General features: G+C 40.8%; 1 protein-coding gene and 1 long non-coding RNA gene across 3 annotated transcripts in view; one reads left to right on the plus strand and one right to left on the minus strand.

Moving 5' to 3' along the window:
• ntrk3b (neurotrophic tyrosine kinase, receptor, type 3b) overlaps positions 1-26,341 on the plus strand; it is a 298,902-nt gene extending 272,561 nt beyond the window's left edge. For both annotated transcript variants that reach the window (XM_032560214.1, XM_032560215.1), the window contains 2 exons: positions 9,933-10,091; positions 22,714-26,341. In XM_032560214.1, coding sequence (XP_032416105.1) covers positions 9,933-10,091; positions 22,714-22,899 — 345 coding nt within the window. In that variant the 3' untranslated portion in view covers positions 22,900-26,341. The remainder of the gene's footprint in view (positions 1-9,932; positions 10,092-22,713) is intronic.
• LOC116718352 (uncharacterized) lies at positions 1,764-17,727 on the minus strand. Its single transcript, XR_004338919.1, has 3 exons — positions 17,462-17,727; positions 8,471-8,475; positions 1,764-1,775 (listed from the first exon to the last, which is right to left on the minus strand). It is a non-coding gene; the product is annotated as an uncharacterized LOC116718352 (long non-coding RNA).
• Positions 26,342-27,069: the final 728 nt, after the last annotated feature.

Raw genomic sequence — 27,069 nt, forward strand, 5'->3', positions numbered from 1 at the left:
TCACTTCTGATAGAGAAGGCCCCCAGAAGAAGAGCTAGCATGGAGTTCATAGCTTCAAACCGGCGCATTACATACTAACCGTTAAAGATTGGGTAAAATTTCAACAGACAGTGGTCCCTGAGGACCAGGATTGAGAAGCGCTGGTTTCGCCTGATTAAGCTGATGAAGGGGCCAGTTCTTGTCAAAAGCTGTTTTCTCTGTGCAAAAATTGTGTTTTTTTAAAGTGATAAGTGAAGTCAAGCATTCCAGCCTCTGTTGTCTCAATATTAATGGTCTTGCTTGTATTCCTTTGGTATAAAGAGCCTTAGATAAGGAGCATATCCACTTATTTTCTGTAGCGGCCATTAACAAAGACTGTGCAGGCAGATTTTTGTGTCGTCTCCTGGATGAAAGTGTTATTCCCCAATGAATGCACAAGATTTTTACCCGTCTGTACTTTGAGGTTTCAGTACATAAACACTTACTGTCGCACCCTACCGTGAATCTGCACAAAATACTTGTTGTGCAAGAATTGTGTAAAAAACAAAGTCTATATTCAGACATATTTTTGATGTTCATGTCCTGTGTTTAAAGAAGTAACAGAATTAATGGTGGTTTCCTCACATCTAATTACTTGTCTGCTAATTCAAGCATCTCCATGTCCTCTCTGTCACTCACGGAGAAGTCTGGGTCAGAGCTATTATAACATCATTTTAAATCTGCTTGGCTCTAAATTTGCAGAGTGCGCAAATTCTGATCCTTACACTGCATTGCTTCAGTGACACCTTCTCCTTCCCACTCTGCGCTTGCAGGAAGGACGGAGCATAAACTCACCTTTTTCTTTTCCCTTGCAGCTTCATGGGGGAAAACTTAAAGGCTCAACAGCCTTTTCTTCCCTGGATGAACATTCCTAGTTTGGAGGTGTTGGTAGATTATTCAGGGAAGAATCGATTGGTGTGTGACTGAATAAGGGGACCTGAGTGGTTCATTTACACAGCTTAAGATAAGTGAACAAACAGCCATAGTTATTATTAAGTACACCACATACAGGTGGAACCCAGTCAAAGTATTATCAGAAAAAAAGATTTTTAGTTTTCATTAGCCATAAGGCATAATCATCTAGATTAGTTCTTGAAATCCACACTAGATCAAGATCTTAAGACCAAGGAAGAAACTAGAATTTTCATTTTGTCTTTGTGGATCATGAGCAGGTAGCAGGACGAGTCGTAAGATCCAAAGAGAAGAAACAGGAATGAGACGCTAAAATGATCGCTACTTATTAAACTCAAAAAGACTATTCACTATGTGATCAATAGTTCAAGACCTTTAAAACGTCAAAACCATCCAAAGTATGGTTTTCTAGTCATTATCCGTCAGGCATTGACACCATTATGGACCCTTCACAGCAAATACAAAACTACTTTCTAGCTTTCAATGTGGCCAAATTGCTGCGATGACAAGTAATGCGTCTCGCAAAGGTCCATCTCTATTGAGGTTGGACAAAAGAAGAGCACAATTTAAGTGTCTTTTAAGACCTCGAAGGCTTCGAAACAAAAAAGTAAACTGATAGACCACTTGCACTGAGCCGGGGAATCTGCTTGACTGTCAGTAAAGAGACGGGCAGAACATTAAGACCTTTACTTATTCTAGTCACAGCTCATTAAATCTAGGGCATCCTCAAGAGAATGGCTTAGAGAACAAAAAAAGTCTTTAAAGGCTATATGTCCTCTATCGCTACAAACAATGCAAAGCAGTAACAAACATGGAATATTTAAAAGTGGGAGAAAGTTTTTATCCTCCAAGAAAAAATTGAATGTGATGACCTTGATGGATTTGTATGCTACTGTGGTCATAACAAAGGAATCTTACTGGAGACATTTTTGAGGAGACTCCATTATAATCTTGGAGATTCAGTTTTGCGCAGGAGTGTCAAACTGTGTGACTGGGAAAGTGGATTTGTTCCAGCTGGTTCTTGATTGAGGATCCCATCTCTGCAGTGATAACTGGGTCTTTTGACAGGAAAACCCTTCAACAGCCACCCGTCAAGAAGAGCAACTTTCCTCTTTTGGACCATCCCACATGCTCTCCTGGTCTAAATGCCTTAGGATTGGTTTGAAGATGAATGGCCTTCATGATGCCATATTCGCCACATTAAGCGACTTTCTCACCATTTTACATGCAACTCTTTCATCAAACGTGTAAGAAAGTGGTAGCTTTTGTTACATTTTCAGTTGGTGCAGTTTGCTTTCACATTGCACTATGTCAGACAATACAAACCCTTTGAAAAATGTGTTCTTCCCCCCGGCTTTCACATTACTTCCTCCTTCACAAAATATAAACAAAAATGGAGTGGCATCAGATTTTAGCGGTTGTAAGATTTCTCTTTTGTCTTTGGCAAAAGACCACAATCCTTTTGTCCCTCTACCGTTAGACTCTTGTGTTTGTTTTGGTTGTATTTACCCAGGATGCCCTGCACTACAGTCCGATTCCTGCTTTTGGAGCGGTCTTTGATCCGTTTCCACTCACATATGACTTCTAGCCGCACCAGAGTTCACTTTAATCAAACTAAGACTTGTGTTTTTAGACGGACCAACGCTGCCTTTTTTTGGTCCGTATCAGAGATCACTTGCTCATTTACACCTCCTCAAACGAATTGGACTTTCTATACAAATGGACTAGAGTTTGATTAAACAGGGCTTTTGTGAACGCACCCTTACTAACAATCCAGCAGCTCCAAACATGAATGATAGGAACTTTTTCCCAGTTTTCGGACTTCGGTCCAAAAGTCCTAAAACATCTGGACCGAAGTTTTAGGTCCAGACCTAAATCTTGACCTAAGAGGTCTACCTCTGAGAAGAAGTAGACCTTTTCTCACTTTTGGCTGTTTGAGCAACATGCAAAGGATCTAAAAAATTACTTTAGGAACTGATTAGAATGCATTGTTTCAATTACATTTTGATTTAGAGACAAATATAACCCCAACATTAGAAGCAAGCAACTGCACTTTGTGTGTATGTGTGACGTAGAAAAAAAAAACCCTATAGAAAGTTTCACCACCCACCAGCATGCACCAGCCAGAGGAGATACCACTTTATCTCCACTTGGCAGCAGCGCAGCAGGGAGAACCCTAATGGACATCATAGCCTCTAAGAGTGAACCTGTGTTCGCTGCTGTTTGAGCTGGGAGAGCAGAGATAGCAGCACGTGGGAGCAGGGAGTGCGAGTGTGTCTAGATGGTTATCAGGGACCCTTTAAGACATCTGCGGCCTCCCAAAGGCTTCCTATGAGGCCCGCGCAACGCCCATCGAAGAGCCCGACTGGGTTCGTAATCTATCCCCCTGCCATGCCGCTCTGCTCTCCACACCGTTAATCCAATCACTCCCCTGCCACGGTGGGACAGGCAGAGCACTAATCCAGTTTACACAGCAACAACAACAAAAAAGCCCCAGACTCATTCCTCTTTCCCTACAGAGCTTTGCCAGCTTCTCCATGTGACATTGAGTGAGAACGATGAGGATAATTACCACAGCAATTATTTAATTTTTATTATGTGTTCAGTCTTTTTTTTTTTTTTTACTTCTCCCTACCTCTATGTCTCTAGCTAATTGCCACAGCCTTGTCACGGAGACCCAAGGTGATAGCATTCTGTCGTTTGGGAAACGGTGAGCAAGCCAGATTTAATATCCCTCACCGCAGTACAGCTACACGTATCATTAGTATGCATCGGATGAGGTGTTGGGTCTTGCATCCAATGGGTTGGCTGGGCCTCAGATAAGTCATTTAGAGTAACAGAAACTTAATTAATTTGGTGTAATCGTTACAAACCTTCGCAAGGAGGACACACTGCCGTACATCCCCTCAACAACTCAGCCCACCTAGCGCAGCACGACCCAGAGGTACGACGCAGTGGGAGGTGAGTGGTCTCCGTATCAATATTGGCCTAATGCTGCGTACACTGCTAAAACATGTGGGGTGTAATGAGACCAGGTGGGGTGCAAGTCATTGTTCATTTAGCCATTAGCTTGAAGTGAAAGGCTGCTAAATGAGTTTACGGCTACTGCCAGCCCCACCTCACGACTGCGAGATTCACGCGGCCTTCGTGTGCTAAACATCCAGAGAAAGGGCACCTTACTCTAAGCACCTTTCAGATTTATGTTTATCTTAATTACTGTTTTATCTGTGCCGCCACAGAGAAAAAAACAGCAGCTTTGATTATTCTCCAGGAGCGGCGGACAAATCAAACTTTGCTTAGGCTGCAGGCCAGTGGGGCAAGGAATCAGAAATTCGGTGGAAATTAAGGGTGTCCTGGGTGTCCTTGGGGGAGTCATGCAGTGGCAGGTTTGGAGGATTTAAGGGGAATATGTTCTCCCTGCCTAAGTTTTCTTTTCCACAATGAATGAGTTCTGCACTACCCAGTTCTACAAGTCAAATCAGAAAGAAGCCATTACCACAGAAGCAGCATTAAAAGCCAGATCATAGTTTGCAAATCTTTAATGGACAAATGGCTATATTTTCAAACCAAGTCTTTTGTTTTGATAAAATTAAAATTGAATTATTTGGTCATAATGACCATTATTACCTATTGAGCAATAATGAGGAGCATTTGTAAGTCTCAGCTGTTTAGTACAATGATGGTAGCATTATGTTGTGCAGGTGTTTTTTTAATGCAGGAGAGACCAAAGCACTTCACAACATAGCATAATACATAAAGGACATTATGTGGAAATATTAAGGCAACAACACAAGACGTCAAACCATAAGGTAAAACCATAAACTACTTGTGTGGACATAATGTACAGAAAGGATTGTTATTCTCCTGATTAATAAAACTTAGCCTTAAGGATTATAATTTCTATTGACTCGTTAGTAGTTGCTTCATGATGGCAATATCTCTAAACCGGCCCTTCCTATCACACCATTATGACTGTGTATGTTTTTGCATCATCTTCAATTCCGTAACAAACAGGTTCTTACATAAACCAAAGATTCATCATTTTGGCTCGTCTTAAGTTAATTTAGTAATAGTCCACAAACTTCTTGCTCTTCTTCTTCTTGTTCTCAGGCTCTATCGACAGCCTGACTGCATTTATGTTTTTTAATAGAAGCAGTAGTTTTCTCCTCACAAGTTCAGGGTTCAGTGCCATTGTTGTTCAGTATTTTCATTAACTTGAACATTAGAGTTCTTTACAACTTACCTTGGGGTTCTGGTGGCTTTGCTCTTGGGAGAAAAACAATTTCTTTCATTTTACAGCCTTTTTTGAGGTTATCAGATTAGCTTTTTGCTTCCTGTGACACACTTAAACACAAGCTGGAATCTAATCCGAATTACAGAGGTCTGGTCCCAGGAGCTTTGCTGTGAACTACAAGGCTCTTCCAGACTATGAGTTGTCTGCATTTTCGCAGCAGTTTAAAAGCCTTGGAGGACGAGGCTGGATTAATCTCCTGACATATGACAGCGGAAAAAAAAGTTTCTACTCAATTTTCTCAGAGCTGGAGGTCTATGTGCAATAAACAGAAAGACAATTTGGTAGAAAAAAAGCTTCTCTTCACCTAAAAACTGAACCTTTAAACTGACAAAGTGTCACCTTCCCACAATACTGGAAGCAGTTGTAGGCCTTTTTATTATAAAATATCACATCTTTGAAATTATTTTCATGTTTTCTTGTTTACCATACTTTTCTTACTTGGCAATGGGCTTTTCAATTTTCTAGCCGAGTCACTCCACTTTCTGCATTGTCTGTGCTCCAAAAAAACTAAACAGAAAAGAAAAACACAACTTCCAACCAGACTTCCTGTATCTTGAAGCAAATTTATAGATGTGTAGGTCTAAACTTGGACATGGAGAACAAGGTTGTAACCCATGAGACTTTGGGTCTCATGAATTTTTTGTTGTTAGCATTTCTTGTTTCATACATTTCATTTTTCCTCACAAAACCAGCATTCAATTGTCTTAAAACAAAAGAAGACTGTATGTCGTTTAGACCTAAATCTGTAGTCAGGAAGTGCGACAGAAACTGGTTGAGGAGAAAAATACATTATGTTGGTGCAGTTTGACCGATAACTGAGAAAAGTTAACTCTGAATTTTATTACTATGTAGTTACTGTACTACTTAGATTTGTTTACATCCCAAAATCGTATTTAATTCTCAAAAGGATCGTCTACATTTTTGCTGTTCTACTGCTAGCACAAGAGTAAAATAGACGATATGAACCATGTTATTTAATATAAAATGACAGTGTTCAGGTATTTATTTTAAATAATTCTCAACTACTTCACCCCTTTACATGTTATTTTTACCCTTGAAATGTAAATGTTAGCAGTTGTTTCACTTGTTGAAAGAAAAGTGCGCTGGTTTGAATCAGTTCATACAGTAATTGGACTGAACACCAAACTTCCAACATATTTATATATGTATTAAATGTTATATCCCCATCATTCTTTTGCAAATTATCTTTGGTTGCCAACAGATTAGTAGTTTCAGGTAAAGAGCTTTTCACCCTCTGAGACATGCATATGTGTGTTATTGCTATAGAATTGATGCCAAGCAGTTGCTCTGTCTTTGTTGATGATGATTTACTCACATCGGCATGCTGAATGACCTAAGCGGCTCAAACTGACAAGTCAGCTCATCTTAAAATATAATTAAGGCAATAAAAAAAGAAGGTGTTATTACCTCAAGATCCAGTAGAAGGTTGTGAATCTCACACATTTCATCCCAGTATACACACATTATACAACCAAAAGGTGCTGCAGAAGCAATGCACTTGCTTCAAAGCAGTGACAGGACTTGACGGTGCATTTCATTTTTCTGATGTTTACACTGACAGCAGTATACACGGAAAGGGAAGAGACAGTGACACTACAGCTGTTTCGAAGTTTCTGTTTTCTTTGTTGACGCTTAAGAGGCCTTGTTCAAATGTGTTTTCAATTTGGGATGAATGGAAGAGAAATGATGCTTTGCATTTGTTTTGCTGAAACGCCAGCAAATTCAGAAGTCTGACTTTGTGGAGGCTAATGGGCTGTGATTTTGGCTTTCGGTCAGCATATATGTGTTAGTGTACGAAACAGTCGTGTTCCCCTGCAGGCCCTCTGTACACATATCGATTTGTGGTAAATGGAAGGACAGCACACAGCGATTGGGATATCATTGCATGGGAAGCAGTACACACTGGGTATCGACTTGTCCAAGGCATTTGAGAAAAGGTGCTACATTGATGCGTTGCAAGGGCCAAAAAAGATACAAAATACAACCATCTAGTGACTCTGTGTCCTTCTCTAATGATGTTTTTAGCTACGGGCTGAGGTCATTACTGCATTGGGGTGACACTGAAACTAATGTCTCTTTAATGTTTTCCCTGAGTAGCACAAAGCTGTAGGCTGGTGGTGTTTACCTACCTACCTGTCTGTGATGTAGAGTAACATCTATGAGGACGGTACTGATAAAAATCAGGGTAGTTTCACTTTTAAGCAAACTACAGTGCTTTGCGAAAATATTCCCACCACTCGAACTTTTTCACACTTTGTTCCCTCACAACCAATTCACTGAACTCCACAATGGCCAGGACATAATTTTGCACTCAGTCTTGACTGGCCGGTTGGGGTGAAACGATACCTAAAACCCACAAGACGAAACAAAATACTGATTTCACAAGAACAAGACTGGACGAGATTATAACATTACTTTCAAGAAAATTTCAAAGATGAAATTTATGTTAGAAAAATACCTTTATTGTGCATTGTTCTGGATTTTGCCACAAATTTAACAAACTGATCTTTCATTTTTATTTGTTTTTATCTTCAGATGTTTGGACTGTTTAAGGGATCTGTGTGAAGACTCGAGCATCTCTCCATCCAATCTGAGTTTGAGGTTTTTTGCAAAGAATAATGGGCAGACATTTCAATTTCTCCATATCCTCATATTCCTAAAATAACGGCCTAAGTCATTTTTTGCCAAAAGTGATTTTTGCAACAACAAAAAAATCAATACAGATGGACACATCCAACTAAGACTAGCAGCTGTAAAAGAAACGAAAGGTTATTCCAGGTTGTGACTCGAATAAATGAGTGCAAATCCACACCGGCTTGTTTAGAATAGTATTTGTGAAAAATAAAGAAAGAAAGAAAACATTTCTCATTTGCCTTCAGTTCAATATGTTGCACTATTCCAATAAATCACACTGAGGTTTGCGGTTGTAATCTGACAAAAGGCGTACCTCGTTGCTGTCTGACGGCACGCAGTGTTAAAAGGCAACACAGGGAATGTGCTGTGGCTTTTTCTACACATCATGTTGTTCAAATTGAAAAATGTTGCTGCCGTGGTTTCCTGAATGAAATATGTGTGGTTTCAAATTGACATTTTGGCAGTGAAGACGTTTTGAAACGGTTTACAAGCGATGTTGTTGACAGAAAGCATCCACTTTGGCGCAAGTTCATGTTGTGAAACAGTTTGAAATCTGCCAATGGTAAGTAGTAAGGCAAGGCCAACATGTACACTCACTAGTAGAATCAAAAACAAAAATTTTGCTTGTAAAAGCCCAACTTCAGAGAGAGTAACAAGTGAAGGAGAACAAACAAGCCTAATACCAAGGAATGAAATTTAATGAAGTGTAGAAACTAGTAGATGCTGTAAAAAAAAAAAAAAAAAAAAAACGCCAAGCAATAAGCAGCCTTTTGGCAGCTCGACAGTTTGACTTTAGAAACATCCACTAGAGTCGGCTGCGACATCCAGCTGACACAGATATGACATTCAAAGGAAATCTGCAATGAGTGTGCCACAGAACTGGGAGGTAATTAAAAACACTTGAGTCGACTTTCTTATTCTCCCCTGGCTCCTAAAAAGCCACGCTGCACTCGCAGCTGATGGCACACAGATGTCAGAGCTGGTAAATGGAGTTTAGAGAGGAGCTTGTTATGATTAAATGAATCTGATTGTGTTCTAACCCAGAGGTGCACATAGGAGGCAAGTTTATTTACCCCTCGCCTGGCGGAGGCACGTACGTTTTTCGGCCTCAATTCTGACTGTAGCTTTCATTTTGATGTTATCTTTGAGCGCAGAAAATTAGCACAGGTGTTTGTTTGGGCATGCTGGAGCTTGGCGGATCGGCGAGTGGATTGATGGGTGGGTGGTTTTGATGATGGATGGATGATAGGTGTGTATCTGATACACTGCAGGAGTATGTTTGCTGCCTTGTAGATAAGAAAAGCCCCCAAAGTGGGCTTCAAAATCATCTTTTTTTTTCTATTGACAAAACTGTCAAAGGAACAGCAGCAGAGGTGAAAAACTAAACCACAGCAAAACATGAGAGACAGCAGGAAGTGAAAGGAATTCAAAATCCAGGCAACAAGTAGAGCAGATATTGAATTCCCACTGCCATATACAGAGCCTACCATATTTACCTGCAGCCCAAGCAGAGCTTTTCAAAAACGCCTCAAGATAAATTCACCCTTTTTTTTTTCTTTTTTGCAGTAGTATAGTGTTATTCTAAAAAAACAACCAAGTGATTAATTTGAATATATTGAGAGGGGGGAAAAAAACATGTTAGTAACTACTTGGACATTTGATTTTTTTTTTTTTTTACAAAATCACTGGTGGTGTAATTATTGATGGCATCCAGGAAGGATGACCAATCAGATTTCAAGGCTAGCCCACGCCCCTGCGTCAAAGTAGAGGGGATTTAATGGCCTACCTACAAATGCTCCATGCAGTGATCCAATACATAGAGAAGACGAGGCAGACAGGTCGCTGTTTTCTTGCATTGTGTCACTGCTAATACCCAAGCAACATGGCAAAGAGTCATAATTACAGCCTACAGATCAGTTGCATTTACAGGCAGACGGCCAATCTTTAAATGATGCCATACTGATGACCAAATATGACAAGCTGTATTTTTAGAAACGACATTTCAGTACTAATCTCTCTCTCCCTCTTTGCCTTTGTTCTCTTGTCTGCTCAGGTTGGAGGACACACCATGCTACCTATCCGCTGGATGCCCCCAGAGAGCATCATGTACAGGAAGTTCTCTACGGAAAGTGACGTCTGGAGCTTTGGGGTCATCCTTTGGGAGATCTTTACCTATGGGAAGCAGCCTTGGTTTCAGCTGGGTAACAATGAGGTACGGAGAGCCTGCAGCATGTCAATGAACATCCACGAGACACAGCAGGCTACACGCAGTGTGCTGCTCCTGATGTGGTCAGGAACAACGGGGTTCCAAATCAGGAGCATTATAATGGATGACAAGGTGGCAAAGCCACAAACTAAGGAAAGGGGATGATGAAACATCTCACTCAATCTATTTGGTGTTTTAAATCTTGTGAAATTGGTAAGCTTGTTAATTATGATGTCAGATTCAAACAAAGACAGGTCCGTTCTCACACAATTATTGAACATTTTGGTTCCAGCCGGTCTATCAGTGGTTCTACTATGACTAGTCCTTAACAGAGCAACGTCGATAGGTTTGGAGAGAAGGAAGACGGATGACCATCGTGTTTAAGGTTGTCTTTTTATTGACAGTGTGACTGGAAGGTAGACAAACACCTATCCTTGTAATGGATCTCAACGTTTTTTTTTGTTTGTTTTTTTAAAGAGGGAGCATTACTCATTTAATAGGGGAAGCAATGATAGGAATTTGTCCCTTAGCATTGAAACAGGACGAGCCTCCACTGCGTCTGTCTGAGTCCTCGCGTCCTCTGGCAAGACACTTCATCCGCATTGTCTTCCAGTAGCGGCAGCCTCACTTCTGTCAGACTCCCCAAGGGCAGCTGTGACTACATTGTAGTAGCTTGCCACCATCAGCATGGGAATGTGTCCATGAATAACTGAATATGTAGTAGAAAGTGCCGCGGAGTCCTCTGGTCTTGATGAATCGCTTTACAAGAACAGGCTGTTTCTTACCACTTACCATTTCAGCCGACTTAGAACTATTATCTTGCTATATTAGAGATATTTCCATGGTTTGTTGCAGAGACAATGTGCTGACTGGACGGGTAGAGGACCAAAGGGCAGTTACAACAAGTTGTTCGTTAAATGCAATAGTTTAGAGCTTTATTTTAATTGATCTTTAAATGTTTTTACTGTCTTGTTGTACCACATTGTATACTTATTTAAATGAAATGTAGTTTTATTTTTACTATTCCCTTAGCATGATGGCGTTTTATGTCATCTTTCTTTTATGGCCACTCTGCTCTCCAACACTCGATGATGACAGCCAGCTGCACATACAAAGTCCTCCGTTAAAGAGGGCGATCTGCACTCCTTTCGCCCCCGTCATCAACTGGACTTGCGTAATAGTAATATTTGCAGATTGCATGCAGCATGCCCACTTCTTTTTTTTTTTATTTAATATTTTTATTAGAAGGGAAGGAGACATTACAGGCAAAATCTTTACTCTTAACAAAGTATGCCGTGATATACATCTTCTTTATGGCATCGATAGAAACGAACAGGTTACAGAAATAGAAGAGGTAGAAAGTACCTAACTGACAAAAGGCATACAATTTACCTCCTATGAGTATATTTCTTTTTCATACAAGAACAAGACACAAGAACAAACCTAGTAAAAAAGATAAAAGAAAAAAAAAAAAAAAAAGGGGGGGTGGGATGGGGTGTAGCATTCAATCTGGGGGAAGAGACTGAAGAGAGTGAAAGAATGTCATGAAAGGGCACCATAAGTTATAAAATTTGGCTGTGTTGCCTTTCACTGAATATCTTATTCTCTCCAGTTTTAGAAAGGACATGGTGTCTTTTAGCCACTGATTGCTAGAGGGTGGTTTAGTTGATTTCCAGTGGAAAAGAAGACGGCGTCTTGCCAATAAGGAAGTAAATGCTAAGACGTCCAATTGATTGGAAGTGAACTGTTTGTAGTTAACTGGAAGCCCAAATATGGCAACATGGGGAGAAGGTTTAATATCCAATGAGAGTATCTTTGACATAGTAACAAAGTAGGTCTGCCAAAAACTATGAAGTGATGAACAGGAATAAAACATATGAGTTAGATTACAGGTAGGCGCACGACATTTCTCACAAATGTCAGGAACGGAGGAAAATTGCGACAATCGATTTTTAGAGAGATGAACCCTGAAGAGAACTTTAAACTGGATAAGAGAAAGTCGAGCACAGATTGAGCTTGAATGAATTTTTTTAAGGGCATTATTCCACCAATCCTCTCCCAAATTTAGACCAAGTTCGAGTTCCCAAGCAGCCTTAATCTTAGTAATGGGTGAAGAATTAAAAGACAGAATTTCATTATAAACTTTAGAGATATATGACCTTTGAAGAGGATCCCAACTCAGGAACAGCTCCCAGTACAGGTTTGGTGGCCTAGAGGGAAAACCGGGAAACAGAGCCCTGGCGCAGTGTCTGATTTGAAAGTACCGGAATAAATGGGAAGGGGGGAGATTAAATTCTGATGCAAGATCTGTGAAGCTGCGAAAAATACCTTCTTTGTAAAAATCCTTGAAACATGACAGCCCTTTATTATCCCATGACAAAAAGGCGGGATCTGTGAGCGCTGGTTGAAACAAGTGGTTCCTCATCAAAGGAGCAAGTGTAGATGCTGAGTTAAGTTTGAAATGCCTCCTAAACTGGCACCAAATTTTTAAGACAGAGCGAACTACTGGGTTGTTCGTAAAGCCAGAGGGGTTGGATGTAATGGGAGAAGTAAGAAGAGCAATTAGTGAGGATTGAGAGCATGATTGTGCTTCCAACTTGCACCATGGGAAGTTCAGGGATCCAAACCAAAATGAAATCTTGTGGATATGGGCCGCCCAATAATACAGCAGGAAGTTTGGAAGTGACAAACCACCGTTGAATTTGCATCTATGAAGAGTGGATTTGCGGATTCTGGGTGATTTACCACACCATAGGAAGCCAGAAATAACTTGATCCAACATTTTAAAGAAATGTTTCGGCAGAAACAGTGGAAGACTATTGAACAAAAATAAGAATTTAGGTAAAACATTCATTTTAATTGCATTGATTCTACCTATAAGTGAAAGAGGTAAACTATTCCATCTTCGGAGGTCCAATTTAACTTTAGCAATTAAAGGCAAAAAGTTAGCAGCAAAAAGAGAGCTTAATGACCTGGTTATACTGACGCCCAGGTACTTAAAACCAGAGCAGCTCAACTTGAACGGAATGTCGGAGTGTAAAAGCTTTAATGCAGCCGCGTTGATAGGGTAGCATTCACTTTTAGCAATATTTACTCTGTAACCAGAAAAAGATCCAAACCTTTGAAAAGTAGATAAAATTGACGAGATGGAAAGACTAGGGTTTGAGACGTACAGCAATAAATCGTCAGCATAAAGAGATAGTTTGAATTCTGTGCCTAATCGGGAAATTCCGGTGAAAGTGTTAGAGGACCTTAAAAAGATTGAGAGAGGCTCTATAGCCAAAGCAAACAACAAAGGGGATAACGGGCATCCCTGTCTAGTGCCGCGGAAAAGTCTGAAAAAACTGGATTGAATACCATTGGAGGAGACACTAGCATGAGGGGAAACATAAAGGAGACGTATACAAGAAATGAATGCATCACCCAGTCCAAATCTCTTTAAAACTGCAAATAAGTAATCCCATTCAACTCTGTCGAACGCTTTCTCAGCGTCGACCGAGATCACAACTTCAGGTATTTCAGTGGAGGATTTAGAGTAAATAATGTTCAGGAGTGTACGGACATTAAAGAAGAGTTGCCTCCCCTTAACAAATCCAGTTTGCTCATGTGAGACTATAGTTGGTACTATACTTTCCAGACGACAGGCCAAAGCCTTAGCAAGGATCTTAGCGTCTACATTTATTAAAGAGAGAGGTCTGTATGAGCTACAAATATTGGGATCTTTATCCTTTTTTAAGAGGAGACAAATAGAGGCTTGTGTTAAAGTATGAGGGAGACTGCCCTTTTGTAGTGACTCTTTGTATACCGCGTGGAGAATTGGGGATAGCTTGTCTTGGAACTTTTTAAAAAATTCAACAGGGAATCCATCCGGTCCGGGAGCTTTGCTACTTTGCATGCTTTTCATGGCAGCAACAATCTCCTCTATGGTTAAAGGCAAGTCAAGTTCCTTAGCAACATTTGGGTTTATCACAGGGAAGTTGAGGCTATCAAGGAACTGATTCATTTCAGTAGGATTAGCTGGAAATTCAGATTCAAATAACACAGAATAAAAAGACTGAAAAACCGAATTAATAGTAGTGGGATCCTGATGTAGAGTGCCTGACAAGTCCATAATCTGTGGGATCATGTGCGAAGCTGCCCGACGACGAAGCTGGTGAGCGAGAAGTCGGCTAGCCTTATCACCATGTTCAAAATAAGTAGAGCGTGACCGTAAGAGAAGTCGCTCTGCATCATTGGTGGTAAGAAGATCAAATTCAGTCTGTAAGTCAACCCGTTGTTTAAGTAAACCTGGAGAGGGGGAAATAGCAATTTGTTGATCCAGATTAGTAATATCAGTACTAAGTTCTAACAATTTCGCTTTGCGCACCTTATTCAAGTGGGCGGAATATGAGATAATTTGACCTCGTAAAAACGCTTTTAATGATTCCCAAAGTAAAGAATATGAAATTGGATTACTCTCATTTTGATTTAGTACAATGAAATCATCAATTTGAGCTGCGATAAATGTGTTGAACCTTTCATCTGAAAGAAGTAGAGGGTTGAATCTCCAAGGTGTGGCATACCGATGTTGAAGAGCAAACTTAATATCTAATGAAAGAGGGGCATGATCAGAAATAACAATAGGGTGATAATCAACAGATAGAACATTTGGAATTAATTTAGAGTCGACAAAAAAATAATCAATACGAGAGAAAGACTGATGCAAGTGGGAAAAGAAAGAAAATTTCTTGGATTGGGGATTATAAAATCTCCACGGATCAGCGCATCCATTCTTTGACATGAAATCTGAGAGTGATCTAGACATTAATGTAGGGACCAAACTGCGTGGGGCAGACCTATCTAATTTGGGATCGATGACACAATTCATATCCCCGCCTACAATAAGGAGATTATTATCTAAAGAAGGAAGAGATTCAAAAAGCTTATTCATAAAGTTTGGGTCATCAAAGTTGGGGGCATATATATTCACTAATAGAATTGGGACATGGAATAATTTACCAATAACAATTAAGTATCTACCATTTTTATCCGAAATAATTTTAGAAGCTGAAAACTGAATTGATTTACTAACTAAAATAGCAACCCCCCTGGCTTTAGAGTTAAAATTTGAATGAAATACATCAGAAGCCCAGGGACATTTTAGTCTGACCTGATCTCTGATGCGCATATGGGTTTCCTGTAAAAACACTAGGTCAGCTTTAAGATGTTTCAAATGGGCAAAAATCCTTGATCTCTTAAGTGGGCTCCCCATACCTTTGATGTTCCAGCTCAAAAATCTCACAGAAGACCCCGTTTGTGGGATGTTCACATTGTTATCTTTAGTAGACATGTTTCAAGACGATTGTAAATGTAGAGACAGGAAAATTGAGTATGGAGTACCGACCCCCACCACCACAAAACAAAACAACAACAAAAAAAAACGAAAAGAAGGAACCCTAACAAATAGAACAACAACTTCCCCCCCACACCACCTCCGCAGCACTTACAACGACCCCATCCCCAAACGATGGGGAACCCAGTGCAGACCCCAAAAGGAGTCAGATCCCTAAAATGGATGCTCACGGTTTTTAGCAACGTAAAAGCAGAAAAGCTGCAGACCAAGCTCCCGCAAGCTCAACAACATTCGTCATTATGGCACATCCAGTTGAGACCAAAATATAACAAATTACAAAATGTTAATTACAAAAAGAGAACATAGGCTCTGTAAGGCAAAGAGAATAATAATAATAATAGCCAGTAAATGTGACACGTAGCTGCTTAATCAAAGCCGTGTACCTTTGCAAAGCTCTCTTATACTTTGAGGGACTTGATGAAGACGCTGGCCTCATCTGGTGAATTAAACTCCCTCTCCATACCATTGTGTGTGACCCGGAGTCGCGCTGGGTAGAGCAGACCGAAACGGATCCCGGGGATCTCGCGGAGCTGACGGCGTACATCATTAAAAGCAGCACGGGCTCGGGCGGTCCTCGACGTGTGGTCAGGGAAAACAGAGATGCGCGTGCCTCCAACCGTGATCCGCTGCTGGGTCCTAGCTCGACGTAAAATGTCCACACAGTCCGAATGATAGTGCATACGAGCAACTATAGGACGAGGTCGCTCACCAGGTTTCGGCCTCGGTTGGAGAGTACGATGGGCACGGTCGACCAAGGGCTCTTTCTCCAGCTGAAAAGCCTCCTTAAGCAAAGTGGAAATGGCTGTAGATGTGGTGGAAAAATCCTCTGAGATGCCTATCAGTCGCAAATTGTTGCGACGAGATCTGGCCTCCAGGTCATCACATTTATTGTCCAATTTTTTCAAATCCGTGGACATCTGCTGCACCTTAGCCTGTAGAGTAGTGATATCGTCAGCGCACGTAGAGCATGATGTCTCCAACTCGCCCACGGTGTCCTTCAGGGCGCGCACATCCAGCTGGACAGTTGTAATATTGCTAGTCAATTCCGACTTCACTGCTAGGAGTTCAGCCTTTATACTCGACAAATTTTCAGTGAGAGCTGCTTGGAGTTCAGTCTTGAAGATAAGTGCCATTTCAACCCGAAGAGCCGATAGCAGCTCAGACTTAAAGGCCGAGGAAGGAGAAATGTCAGCGAGTTCATCCGAGCGAGTAGGAGAGTCACCACGAGGCGAGGATATAGCATGAGAAGCAGGCCTCTGATGCTGTGTGGCCGGTTTGACTTTTGGAGGCATTTTAATTAAGAGAAAAAAGCCAAGACTTGAGACGAGTGAACAAAAAAACACACCGAGAGGGAGTTAAAAGCTAGCAAAAATGTGCCTAAAATAACAATTATATCTAATAGTTGCGGGAGCTCAGCTACACGCGTCCTACCCCGCCATTCGCTCCACCGGAAGTCCAGCATGCTCACTTCTTGTGCGTTCAGTTTTTTATTGATTGTTTTGCTCATGTTATTTACAACTCCTTATTTGGAATCCCGGTGGATCAGGCCTTCATAGTTTAGAGTCTAGATGTTTAGGCCGCACAAACTGTAACAGTAGCTTGACACAAACTGGCATTTCTACATTTTATAGCAGGAAATAAAAACTAATTGAACCAGAAAGATTAGAATCATCATTAAGGTAATTTTATTTATATAGCACATTTTCAGCAACAAGGTAATTCAAAGTGCTTTACATGAATTACAAGGACATTTTTCAGAAGCTCAGAGCAAACAGACATTAAATCTAAATATATTAACTTTCAAGGAGATTAAAGACCTCTAAAAGAACACTATGTACATATATTGTGATATTTCTTTTGGTCACAATACAGGAACTATCTGTTTCACAGCAGAGTAGCTGCTGTGAAAAGTGTTCATTGTGTTCATCAGAGAGACGTCCTGGGAGAAGAAACTGTCTCAGCGGCAGCTAGCTTTTGCGTCGACATGATGGCAAAAGTCTAAACAGTTTCTGTCCAGGGTGTGTGTGGTCTGCAGAGATGCTAGCTGTCCTTTTCCTGAACCCTAGACTTGTGCAAGTCCTGGAAGGAGGAAATGTCAGCCCAGATGTTCCTGTTAGCAGACCTAATTATTCATTGCAGTCTGGTCCTGTCTGAATAATGACTGTGTAGAAGATGAACAGGACGCCTTTGTTGCTACTTGAGTTGCCATAGGAAGTTCAGTCTCTGCTGGGCCTACGTTCTACAGCGTCAGTGCGTACGTAGTATAAGAGGTTTGTCGCTCCAGCTCCTGAATAAAACGCAGATGTCTCGCTCAACGGCTGAATTATGAATATATTTCATGCAACTGGTGACATATGTCGCATGACCACGTTTATTCACGTATGATTTAAGTTTAATTTCTCCTTTAGTGGAAACACCGCCATTGCAAAATTGTGTTTGTTTATTTTTTTTTATATAAGTAGAATATAGACAAAGATTTGTGCACATTTGTAATGGAGTCACAGCTAATATCCTGAGGATGAAGTCCAATGTCATCTCCACGGTCTTGAGTGAGTTCTGACCACACCGATGCTCCAGCAGGTCCACTTCCTGTCTGTAAGCAGACCAGACACCATCTTGGATCAGACTGACAGTCATCTGCAAACTTTAAGAGTTTCGCCACTGAGGTGCAGTCATTTGCGTACAGTGGGAAGAGCAGTGGGGAGAGAACACAGCCCTGGGGAACGCCAGGGGTTGACGATGCTCCCCAGCCGAACCTATACGGCTCCAAGCGGAGGAGTGCTTTTCAAAACTCCTTAGGTTGCACAAAGATACATTACTACAACAATTATTAATGGGCCTGAGTGGCTGGAGTGGAAGTGATAGATTATTACCTGGGTACCACAGGAACTTGTAACGAACGCGGCCGTCTCTCCTGTGAGCAGGCAGGCTCCTCTCTGGAGCCGCACAGTAAAATTAGCATCAGCTTTATCTGCCAGCCTTGTTGTGTTGGCCCAGGCCTATAAATTATTTTATTTTGTTGTACTTCTGAGTCAACATACAGTATGCGCAGTACCCACTTGCATCCAAAGATAGAGCAGACAAAAGCAGTTATTGGTCGATCGTTACTCACTGTCGTGGTGCCACACAGCTGTCATCCGCACAGCAGAAAGCACATGAAACACAATCAGATAGGTGCGACAAATAGACCTCAAAGACTTATTCATTTTTGTTGTAGCTCGACAAATCATCCATTGATGTGGCTATTGTGAGTCTCTGGGCCGTGATAACGGGCCACTTTTCGCCTTCATGATGGAATTCCTCCAGGACGGCGAATAAAACGGGTTCCTGTGGGAGCTCCGGTTCTCTCCGATCCTCAACAGGCGCGTGTTTTCTGCAGCTTAACAGCTAAATTGATTTTCACATTTAATTGTTCCAAACCCTCGTTTTCAATCCAATCGATCGGAGATGCAAAAATTGCCGGGCTAGAACAACCGTTTTCTCACACCATTAAGTATCACCGCGAGAGTCTGTCACACCTGATCCCGTGTGGCCGTGGATTTGCTTGCCGATAACAGTTTTGGCGAAAACGGTTATGCGCTTCAAGACGACAGCGGGGGCTTGATGTGCAGCACAACAGCTTTCAAAAGTGACTTTCTCCAAATAAAGTGGGATGTATCCTGCCCAATTTACGTGAAAAACATATTTTTGTGAGAAAAATAAAACATACTCAGTGTGATAATAAATGTGGAGTCCCTTAACACTTTGCTGAAACACATTTTGATTCAGTTCCAGCTTTCAGTTAAAACTCATCATGATTTACGGCGAGTCTGAACGACGTTCAGCTTTTGCTAAAGCTGCAGCTGGCAGAGAAGTTACAGGGATTGTTAGGATATAATTTTACAAAAGTATCAGTCAAGAGAAGGGTACAAAAAAAATCCTACATCATACATATGGCTTGGGACAGAAAAATCAGTGTAAAATATTAGATTATCAGTCAAACTGAAAATGTTATGACTATAGGATCCAACTATATTTTTATATATGAAAATTCTAGTTTTGCTGGAACCTGTTGAGTTTGTTGCTGTTTCCTCAGTCTAACAAGGTCTGCTTACTGTGTGATATTCAATCAACCAATCAAATTTTATTTGTATAGCACATTTCAGCAGCAAGACATTTCAAAGTGCTTTACATCATTACAAACACAAAAACATAATGCAACATAGAATCAACAATCAAAACACGACATTAAGTCAAGTTCCATCAATAAATTTGTAATTGATTACATTTCAAATACAATCCTAAACAGGTGGGTTTTTAGTCGAGATTTAAAAGAAGTCAGTGTTTCAGCTGTTTTACAGTTTTCTGGAAGTTTGTTCCAAATTTGTGGTGTATAGATGCTGAAAGCTGCTTCTCCTCGTTTGGTTCTGGTTCTGGGGATGCAGAGCAGACCAGAACCGGAAGACCTGAGAGGTCTGGAAGGTTGATACAACAACAGCAGATCTTTAATGTATTGTGGTGCTAAGCCGTTCAGTGATTTATAAACTAACAACAGTATTTTAAAGTCTATTCTTTGAGCTACAGGGAGCCAGTGGAGGGACTTTAAAACTGGTGTTATGTGCTCTATCTTCCTGGTTTTAGTGAGAACGCGAGCAGCAGCGTTCTGGATCAGCTGCAGCTGTTTGATTGATTTGATATTATGTATCAATCTACTGGGTTCATCTCAAAACAATGGCAAGACTTGGAAAGAGCACAAATTTGTACCATCGCCTGTCCAGAAGTTCAGATTTAAAGGGTTAAAGGGGAGGTGTTATGCAAAACCGACATTTTTATTAGAGCTTCTTAAAGAGACACAGACCGATTTTAAGACGTCAGATTCGGCTAAGATGCAAAGTCCAGTTCTTTTAAGTTGTTGTTAATACTCATGGCCTTTTCATAACAAATAAAGATAGTATAATTATTTGATTGCGGTATAATCTGCGATTTAAACACACACAGCCATACGGCCGGTGTCTGGATGGTCAGTTTGACAGACACACCGTCTGATTCAGTGCTCTCCTGACCACAGGCGATCTGCAATAAATATAAAGCAGCCATGCGTGCCGCCACACCGCTCTGCTCCCACACCCCCATCCTCCACTCACTGTTTTCTCAATTAAAAGCACATTAACACAGCTGTGCATTTATCATCGCACTCGTATCTCTGTCAGACCTGCCTGACGGAGATCTGCTGCTGCAGCCATCAATCACGCAGTGCGACGGGAGATGCTGTTTTGATTTCGTGATGTTGAACTCGCACCGCGACATGTTCAAGTCCAGTATGATTTTTTTTTAAATTGCAGGGTGCAATGTTTTAGAAAAGACCGACGAGTCGCAGGCGACCGGCAGCCTCAGTCAGCGACATTGCTCTGCTGAGAAACTCACCCACAGTTTGCTGTTACAGCGTAGAATTGCAGTTTCAAATGGCTAGAATTAGTCGGTAACCTCTTTAAAGGTTTGTTTTTTCTAAAAACTCCCTGAGATGTGGCGGCTTTCTAATTCAGCGACAGTGGCTGATGACTTTACGTAGACTCAAACGGTCCAAACTATTTTGTTTTTGCTTTGCCGTTTCTGTTGTCTAACCAATGTTGGAAATGTTAGAAACTAGTGTCAATGACATTTCATGAATCCACAATACATGTTCAAAGGATGCAATAAAAAAAAAAGCAACCAAGTTCTCCATAATAATGAGCAGTGTAAGGACTGAACATGACCTAAATCAACCTAAACAAACGCAGCGTCACTGAGCAGACTGACTCCCAGTAACGTTGATAAATCAGCCAGATTCTCAGCCAGGGTTGCTCTGTATGGTTGGGTGCTGTTGCCAGGAGACGGCAGCTTCATTGTGCTGGTTGTCATTGAGGAATTTATGCAAAGAGGCTCTACGTGATCCTCCATCGCACCGCCGCCACTCCCCGCCGCCGCCGCCTTATTTGCCATGTCTGTCTCGCTGCTGGTGGCAGAACGCGACGTACAGACTGAGACAACGTGAGCGAGGAACAAAAGACATCAGGGACATTTTGTTTCACAATGGATTTGCTCCATGTGTGACAGTATATTTAAATAGAATAATTCTGTCATAGATATTACAGGGAATTCGGTTTTCGATTGTAAATCAGAAACATTTTTCAAAGTTTGTATTTTACGGTCGGCCTGCAGAAGCGTCCCATGCTCCGTATTTCTAATTATTTGCCCCCCTGATTAGTTGTTTTTAGCTTTTCATTTTGTCACATCATTAAACAACTTTCAATTTTGGACAAAGACAACCAAAATAAATAAAATATGCAGATTTCAAATAAAAAATTTTATTCATTGATATATTTATTGAAACCCAATCATCCTTAAACTGCTTTTCCCCCTATTTTTGTGAATTTGTGACAAAATATGCCGTTGCTTTCTCATTGTAACGCTACCAATGATTCCAACTTTGAATTGTGATCTGGATTTATTTAGGACCTCCTAAGTTCACCGCTGTGGCATGTTTACTCGTGGATAACGGCTCTCATTGTGTTTCACTTGAGTCCCAATCTGATCGATGCCGGAGACGTTTTGTTCCTCATCTGTCCTTGAATTTTGTTCGCCATGTTGGGATCTTTTGGCCTACTTCATGTTGCCAGACAGGTTCTTTTGACGCGATCTTGCAGGAGGACGATGTAAATTCATGAGTTAACAAAGGCAATTAAATTTCACCTTGATTTTTATTAGAAAACAGCTTTTTGTACTGTCCTTACTCAGGTTATCTTTGTCTGATCATAAAATGTATTTTCTGATGTAAAACATAAAACAACAAAAACATGAGACTTAAAACAGGAGAGTTTCCTGAAGGGAAAAGATGAGCTTTTCCATGGAAGCCATCAAACGCGCAGCTTTATCAGTTTAAATAATGAAGTCAAATTGTCATGACAACAGTGAGTCATCTGACTAATTGCTGCACAAGCCTAGTAAACAACTGATCAGTCTGGTTTTCACACGTCCACCTTCACTGTTTTTGTTTATTATGATTTTATGATGTGGGACAGGGCAATAAAAAATCCTGCAGCAGAAATCCTGTTTGTCCTTTAATACTGAATCTGTGCTACTGACGTCGCTTTCATTAGCTCAAATCTCAACGGACGGTCCGCCTGGTGTCACCGCTTTCTCATTAGGAAGGAAGCAAAGCAACCAGCCTGTGAGGACGGCCTCTCTCACCCCACTGCTGTCTCTTTCTCTCCTCCGCAGGTTATCGAGTGCATAACCCAGGGCCGGGTACTGGAGAGGCCACGGATCTGTCCCAAGGAGGTTTACGACATCATGCTGGGCTGCTGGCAGAGGGAACCGCAGCAGCGACTGAACATTAAGGACATCCAGAAGGTCCTGTTCGCCATGGGAAAAGCCACCCCAGTCTACCTGGATATCCTGGGCTAGCAGCAGCCGCTCCCCCTCACCACACTCCCTCCCTCCCCAACCAACCCCCCCGTTCCCCGACAGACGGAAAACATCGACAGAGGCAAAAACGAGACAAAGAGACCCCCACACGAAAATAACCCAGGAATAACCAAACCAACCTGATCCACTGTCGAAAAACACCTGCTTTGTTTGGGAGGGACTTAAGTGCCTGCAACACTTTTGGATATAGTGGATTAAAACATATTAAAAAAAAAAAAAAGAGAGAAAAAAAACACGCACTTTTACATTTTGTTTACTTGCGCATAAGATGTACATGTTTGAAGAAATTTTTTTTTCCCCTTGGGGGAGGGAGAGAAAAAAAACTGCAAAAATCACACAGACATTGAGAAAGGGAACCGGGCTGGCAACAGGAAAACGGCTGCAGCTTGATACGATGGAGAGAATACATCAGAGTTTAAAATCTATCCTGGGTTTGGTTTTATGAATATATATAGAAATATTACATATATTTTATATTTATTTCTTTTTCAAGGTCGGTCGAGGTGTTAAAGGGTCGGCCATTTTTCGTCGCCAAGGGCTTGGCCCCTGTCCGAAGTCGAAACCAACAAACTCCTGGCAGGGACTAGAGATGAGGAAGCCTTACACGCTCTCTGATTGGCCGGCTCCGAGCTTTCAAAGAGAAACTGTGGAGCAACACTGGCTGCTCGGAGAAAACGCTGTGCTCTGTAGAGGACCTATCCAATCAGACAACTGACAAAATCTATTTTAATTTAAAAAATAATGTACATATTGTAAAATTCTACGTGTCAGAATTGTGTTAACTTATTTTTTCCTGATTTTACTTTGGTTCCTGTTCCTGACTGTGACTAAAGCGTCGCGCTACGGTCCTCGTTTTCATCCCGATTCCGTGGAGAATTTCTCTCGGGGATTTTGACCCGCGTCAGCCGCCGGTCGAGTTGCTGAACGTGGCGACGGCGAACCCAGTTCAAACGGGCCCACTGACGACGCATCGCACAGACTGCGGAGAGCGCGGGATGACTCAGAGCCATGCTTCACGTACCGGAGGCGCTGAAGCCTCGCCTTTACGTTCCACTTCGTTTGCTTTTTAAAGCAAGGATAATGAGTTCAGTAATCCGTCACGCCACAACCCTGAAACACAAACACAGGCTTTGTCACGTTCAAGCAGTTTTTTGGTGTGAAACTGCTAAAGAAAACATTTCTGTAAGTCCGACCACATCCATGTTTTGGTATCTTTAAAGGAGCAGTTTGACGTTTTGTAAAATATGGCTTTCTTACTGCGAGGCCCATAACGTTGCCAGTCAGTCAAGTTAGCTTAGCTTAAAGTCATCAACAGGAGAACCGGTCTCTGAAACTGGTTAATATTAACCACATTATTTGGGATTTCTTACTGCAGTCAGATTTAGATTTTTTTTTTATGTTTTTGAATTGTTTTCTTGTCTTCTCACAAAAAAAACTAGGATTGAAATTATGAAAATGGAATTACATTAATCTTCCTTTTGTTTCATTAACATCTTAAAATAAATGATCTAATTTTTCTAAATGTCAAAGCTGTATAGAATACCGGTACAGTCAGAGTAAGCTTTACCCCAAACATAAAAAAATTAATATTTATAATCATACTTTTTTTTTAATTTTAATTTCTAGAGAAATAAAAATGTGTATATGAGTTTTCCCTGTCTGCATAACAACTTTGCAATCTATGTTTGTGAATAACCTTGTTTTAAAAATATACCTTTTATCTGAGTGGACAAGATCTCAGAGTCAGAGCTATGCTATGCTATGCTAGCGCAATGCAGCGTTGAAATCTGGAATGTTCTAACTTTGAGTTTAGAGGGACCCAAAACTTTGGTCAATCCAGAATATTTTTTTTTTAGCATTTTAGAAAAATGGATTAAAACTATAGGAACAGTACGTTGAGAACTTGAATTGTTTTGGAGGCCGTATGTTTTCAAAACCTTGGTAAGCGACGCCTCTTATCTAATATCTTAAATTAGTAACGTCAGGTTACTGACTGCAACACATTTTAATGGTTTTCTGACTTGAAACTGGAAAACGGTAACAGTGAATGTGACATAATTCCCAGACGTCTTAGAATACCTCCCAAAAAATGTATTGGAAACCGAGGTGGAAAATAAACCCAGATTTTATTGGTGTCTACTCTAAACAGCATCATTTTCTTTGTTCCATTTTGTTAATTCTGTTTAAAGTTCTGAGTGTTGCATCAACTAGGATTAGTTTCAATGACGTCTAAATGGATTTGAATGTTATTCAAGGCTGGTTGGAAAGTATTTATCCTGTTTTTAGACTTTGAGCTAAGCTTATGTGTCTCTGGCGCAATCTGCATTTTGACTAAATACTCACAGCTGTACCATTCCTCTCTCTTTTCTTAGCAAGAAAGCAAATAGGCATAATACTTTGAAACTGAAACTACAGAGTTTACTGGTTGATAACATCCAGATCTTGATACATTACTGTCCAAAAAAAGAAACTGCATCATGTTTTTTATGATACAGCTATATTTTCCATCAGCTATTCCTGTGTGGTGACTATTTTTACACCTGCTGTATCTGACAGAGAAGCCTCTTCTGTTGCTATTATATCACAAAGCATCAACTGATACCAAATCAGCTGATTGTTGTTGATGAAGTTTGATCATTTGTCTTAAATGAACCTGGTAGTATAAAAAGTTTTCTTCCTGAAAGAGGAGGCTGGGAAAAAACACACACACGAAATCTACATTAAGATCAAAATGAGATTAATTTTGAAGGTTGAGCTTCAAAAGAAACATGCTTAGTTTTGAATTTGAATTCGTTTTTTTCACATCCTGGAGATTTCAATCTGAACCACGAACCTCAGGCAACCGTTCTGTTTCACGTTGTGTCTGAATATATAGCAGTTCTGTGTGGATCTCTTTACACTCCTTTCTTTTCATCGCGACACGACTTCTCACAGCGTCACTGTGTTCGTCTCCGTTCTCCTTTGGGACTATGTAAAGCATTAATGACCATTCAGTTACTCCATGTGTTTTTTATATGACAAGCGGGATCAAATCCATCGAGTTACCCAAAGTATTGAGTTTTTGTGTATTCTCTTGTGGTAAAGATAAACGCTTAAAGACATTATGACACCGACCGTGAGCATTTGCAGGGTATTGTAATCCTTTCATGGTGAGTTATATATTGTTTAATATGTTTTTCTTTTTTCTTCTTCTTCTTCTTGGATGAACTAACTGAACACTTTTTGAAGCAAAGTTGGCATATTACCATGTACACATGTTACAGAATATAAAAATGTGGTATAACGACTGCAGTATATAAAATACTGGTATTCCATGATAGATCTTTGTATTAATGTGACTCTCTTAAGAAAATGTCTTCAAACAATCAGACGATCTCCTTTTCCATTTTGTCCTGTCTTATAAAAACATGTGAATTTGAAACGCTCTCGTCCTTCTCTAAATCTCTGAGAGAGATGAACGTCCTGTCTTCTGTATGTGTTTATATTTTTGCTCCTCCACTCGACCAGATACATGTTTCATATTTTTGCAGCTCTTTGTTCGATTTTAGTTAAAATCATTGATTGTTTAACAAAAAAAAAATGCGCCAGGTTAAAGGTTCGGTTTGTGTAGGAGTATATGAACACCGAATAAAGCTGCAGGGGAGCTAGAACCTCCTCAAAGCCAGAAGTGTTAACTCTTCACATTTCCAGATGCTTGTCTTCCTCTTCCTCGTCTCTAATTGCCAGCTCTTGTTGGTAACGTTCTCTCTGTTCTGCCAGACCAGATCACCCACCTATCTGGCAAAACTCCACCTACTTGCCCCAAAGTAACAAGTGGTTGAGTCATTCATCGATCCAAAATCAAGAACTCTAGTAACGTGCTTCTATAAATGGCTGCATTCTTTATGAACGAACCCGTTTTACTCTTTAGTTAAACCGTAACGTTTTTGTTGCGTTTCTGCCGCTTTCTTACGTGACGCCAGTGACCGGCGTCGCGCAGCCGAGCTCTAGGGGCTCAGGGGCAGTAACATAAAAATGTGTCCAGAGAAAATAAGTGGAATGTATAATTCCGGAGCCTTTCACACCGGAAACCTTTTGAAACCAAATCTCAGAGTGAAACCTTTCTGTACTTTGCTGGTGTGAAAGCTCACATGCACAGAACACACTACA

Source organism: Xiphophorus hellerii, chromosome 4, assembly GCF_003331165.1.
Source record: "Xiphophorus hellerii strain 12219 chromosome 4, Xiphophorus_hellerii-4.1, whole genome shotgun sequence".
Classification (NCBI taxonomy): domain Eukaryota; kingdom Metazoa; phylum Chordata; class Actinopteri; order Cyprinodontiformes; family Poeciliidae; genus Xiphophorus; species Xiphophorus hellerii.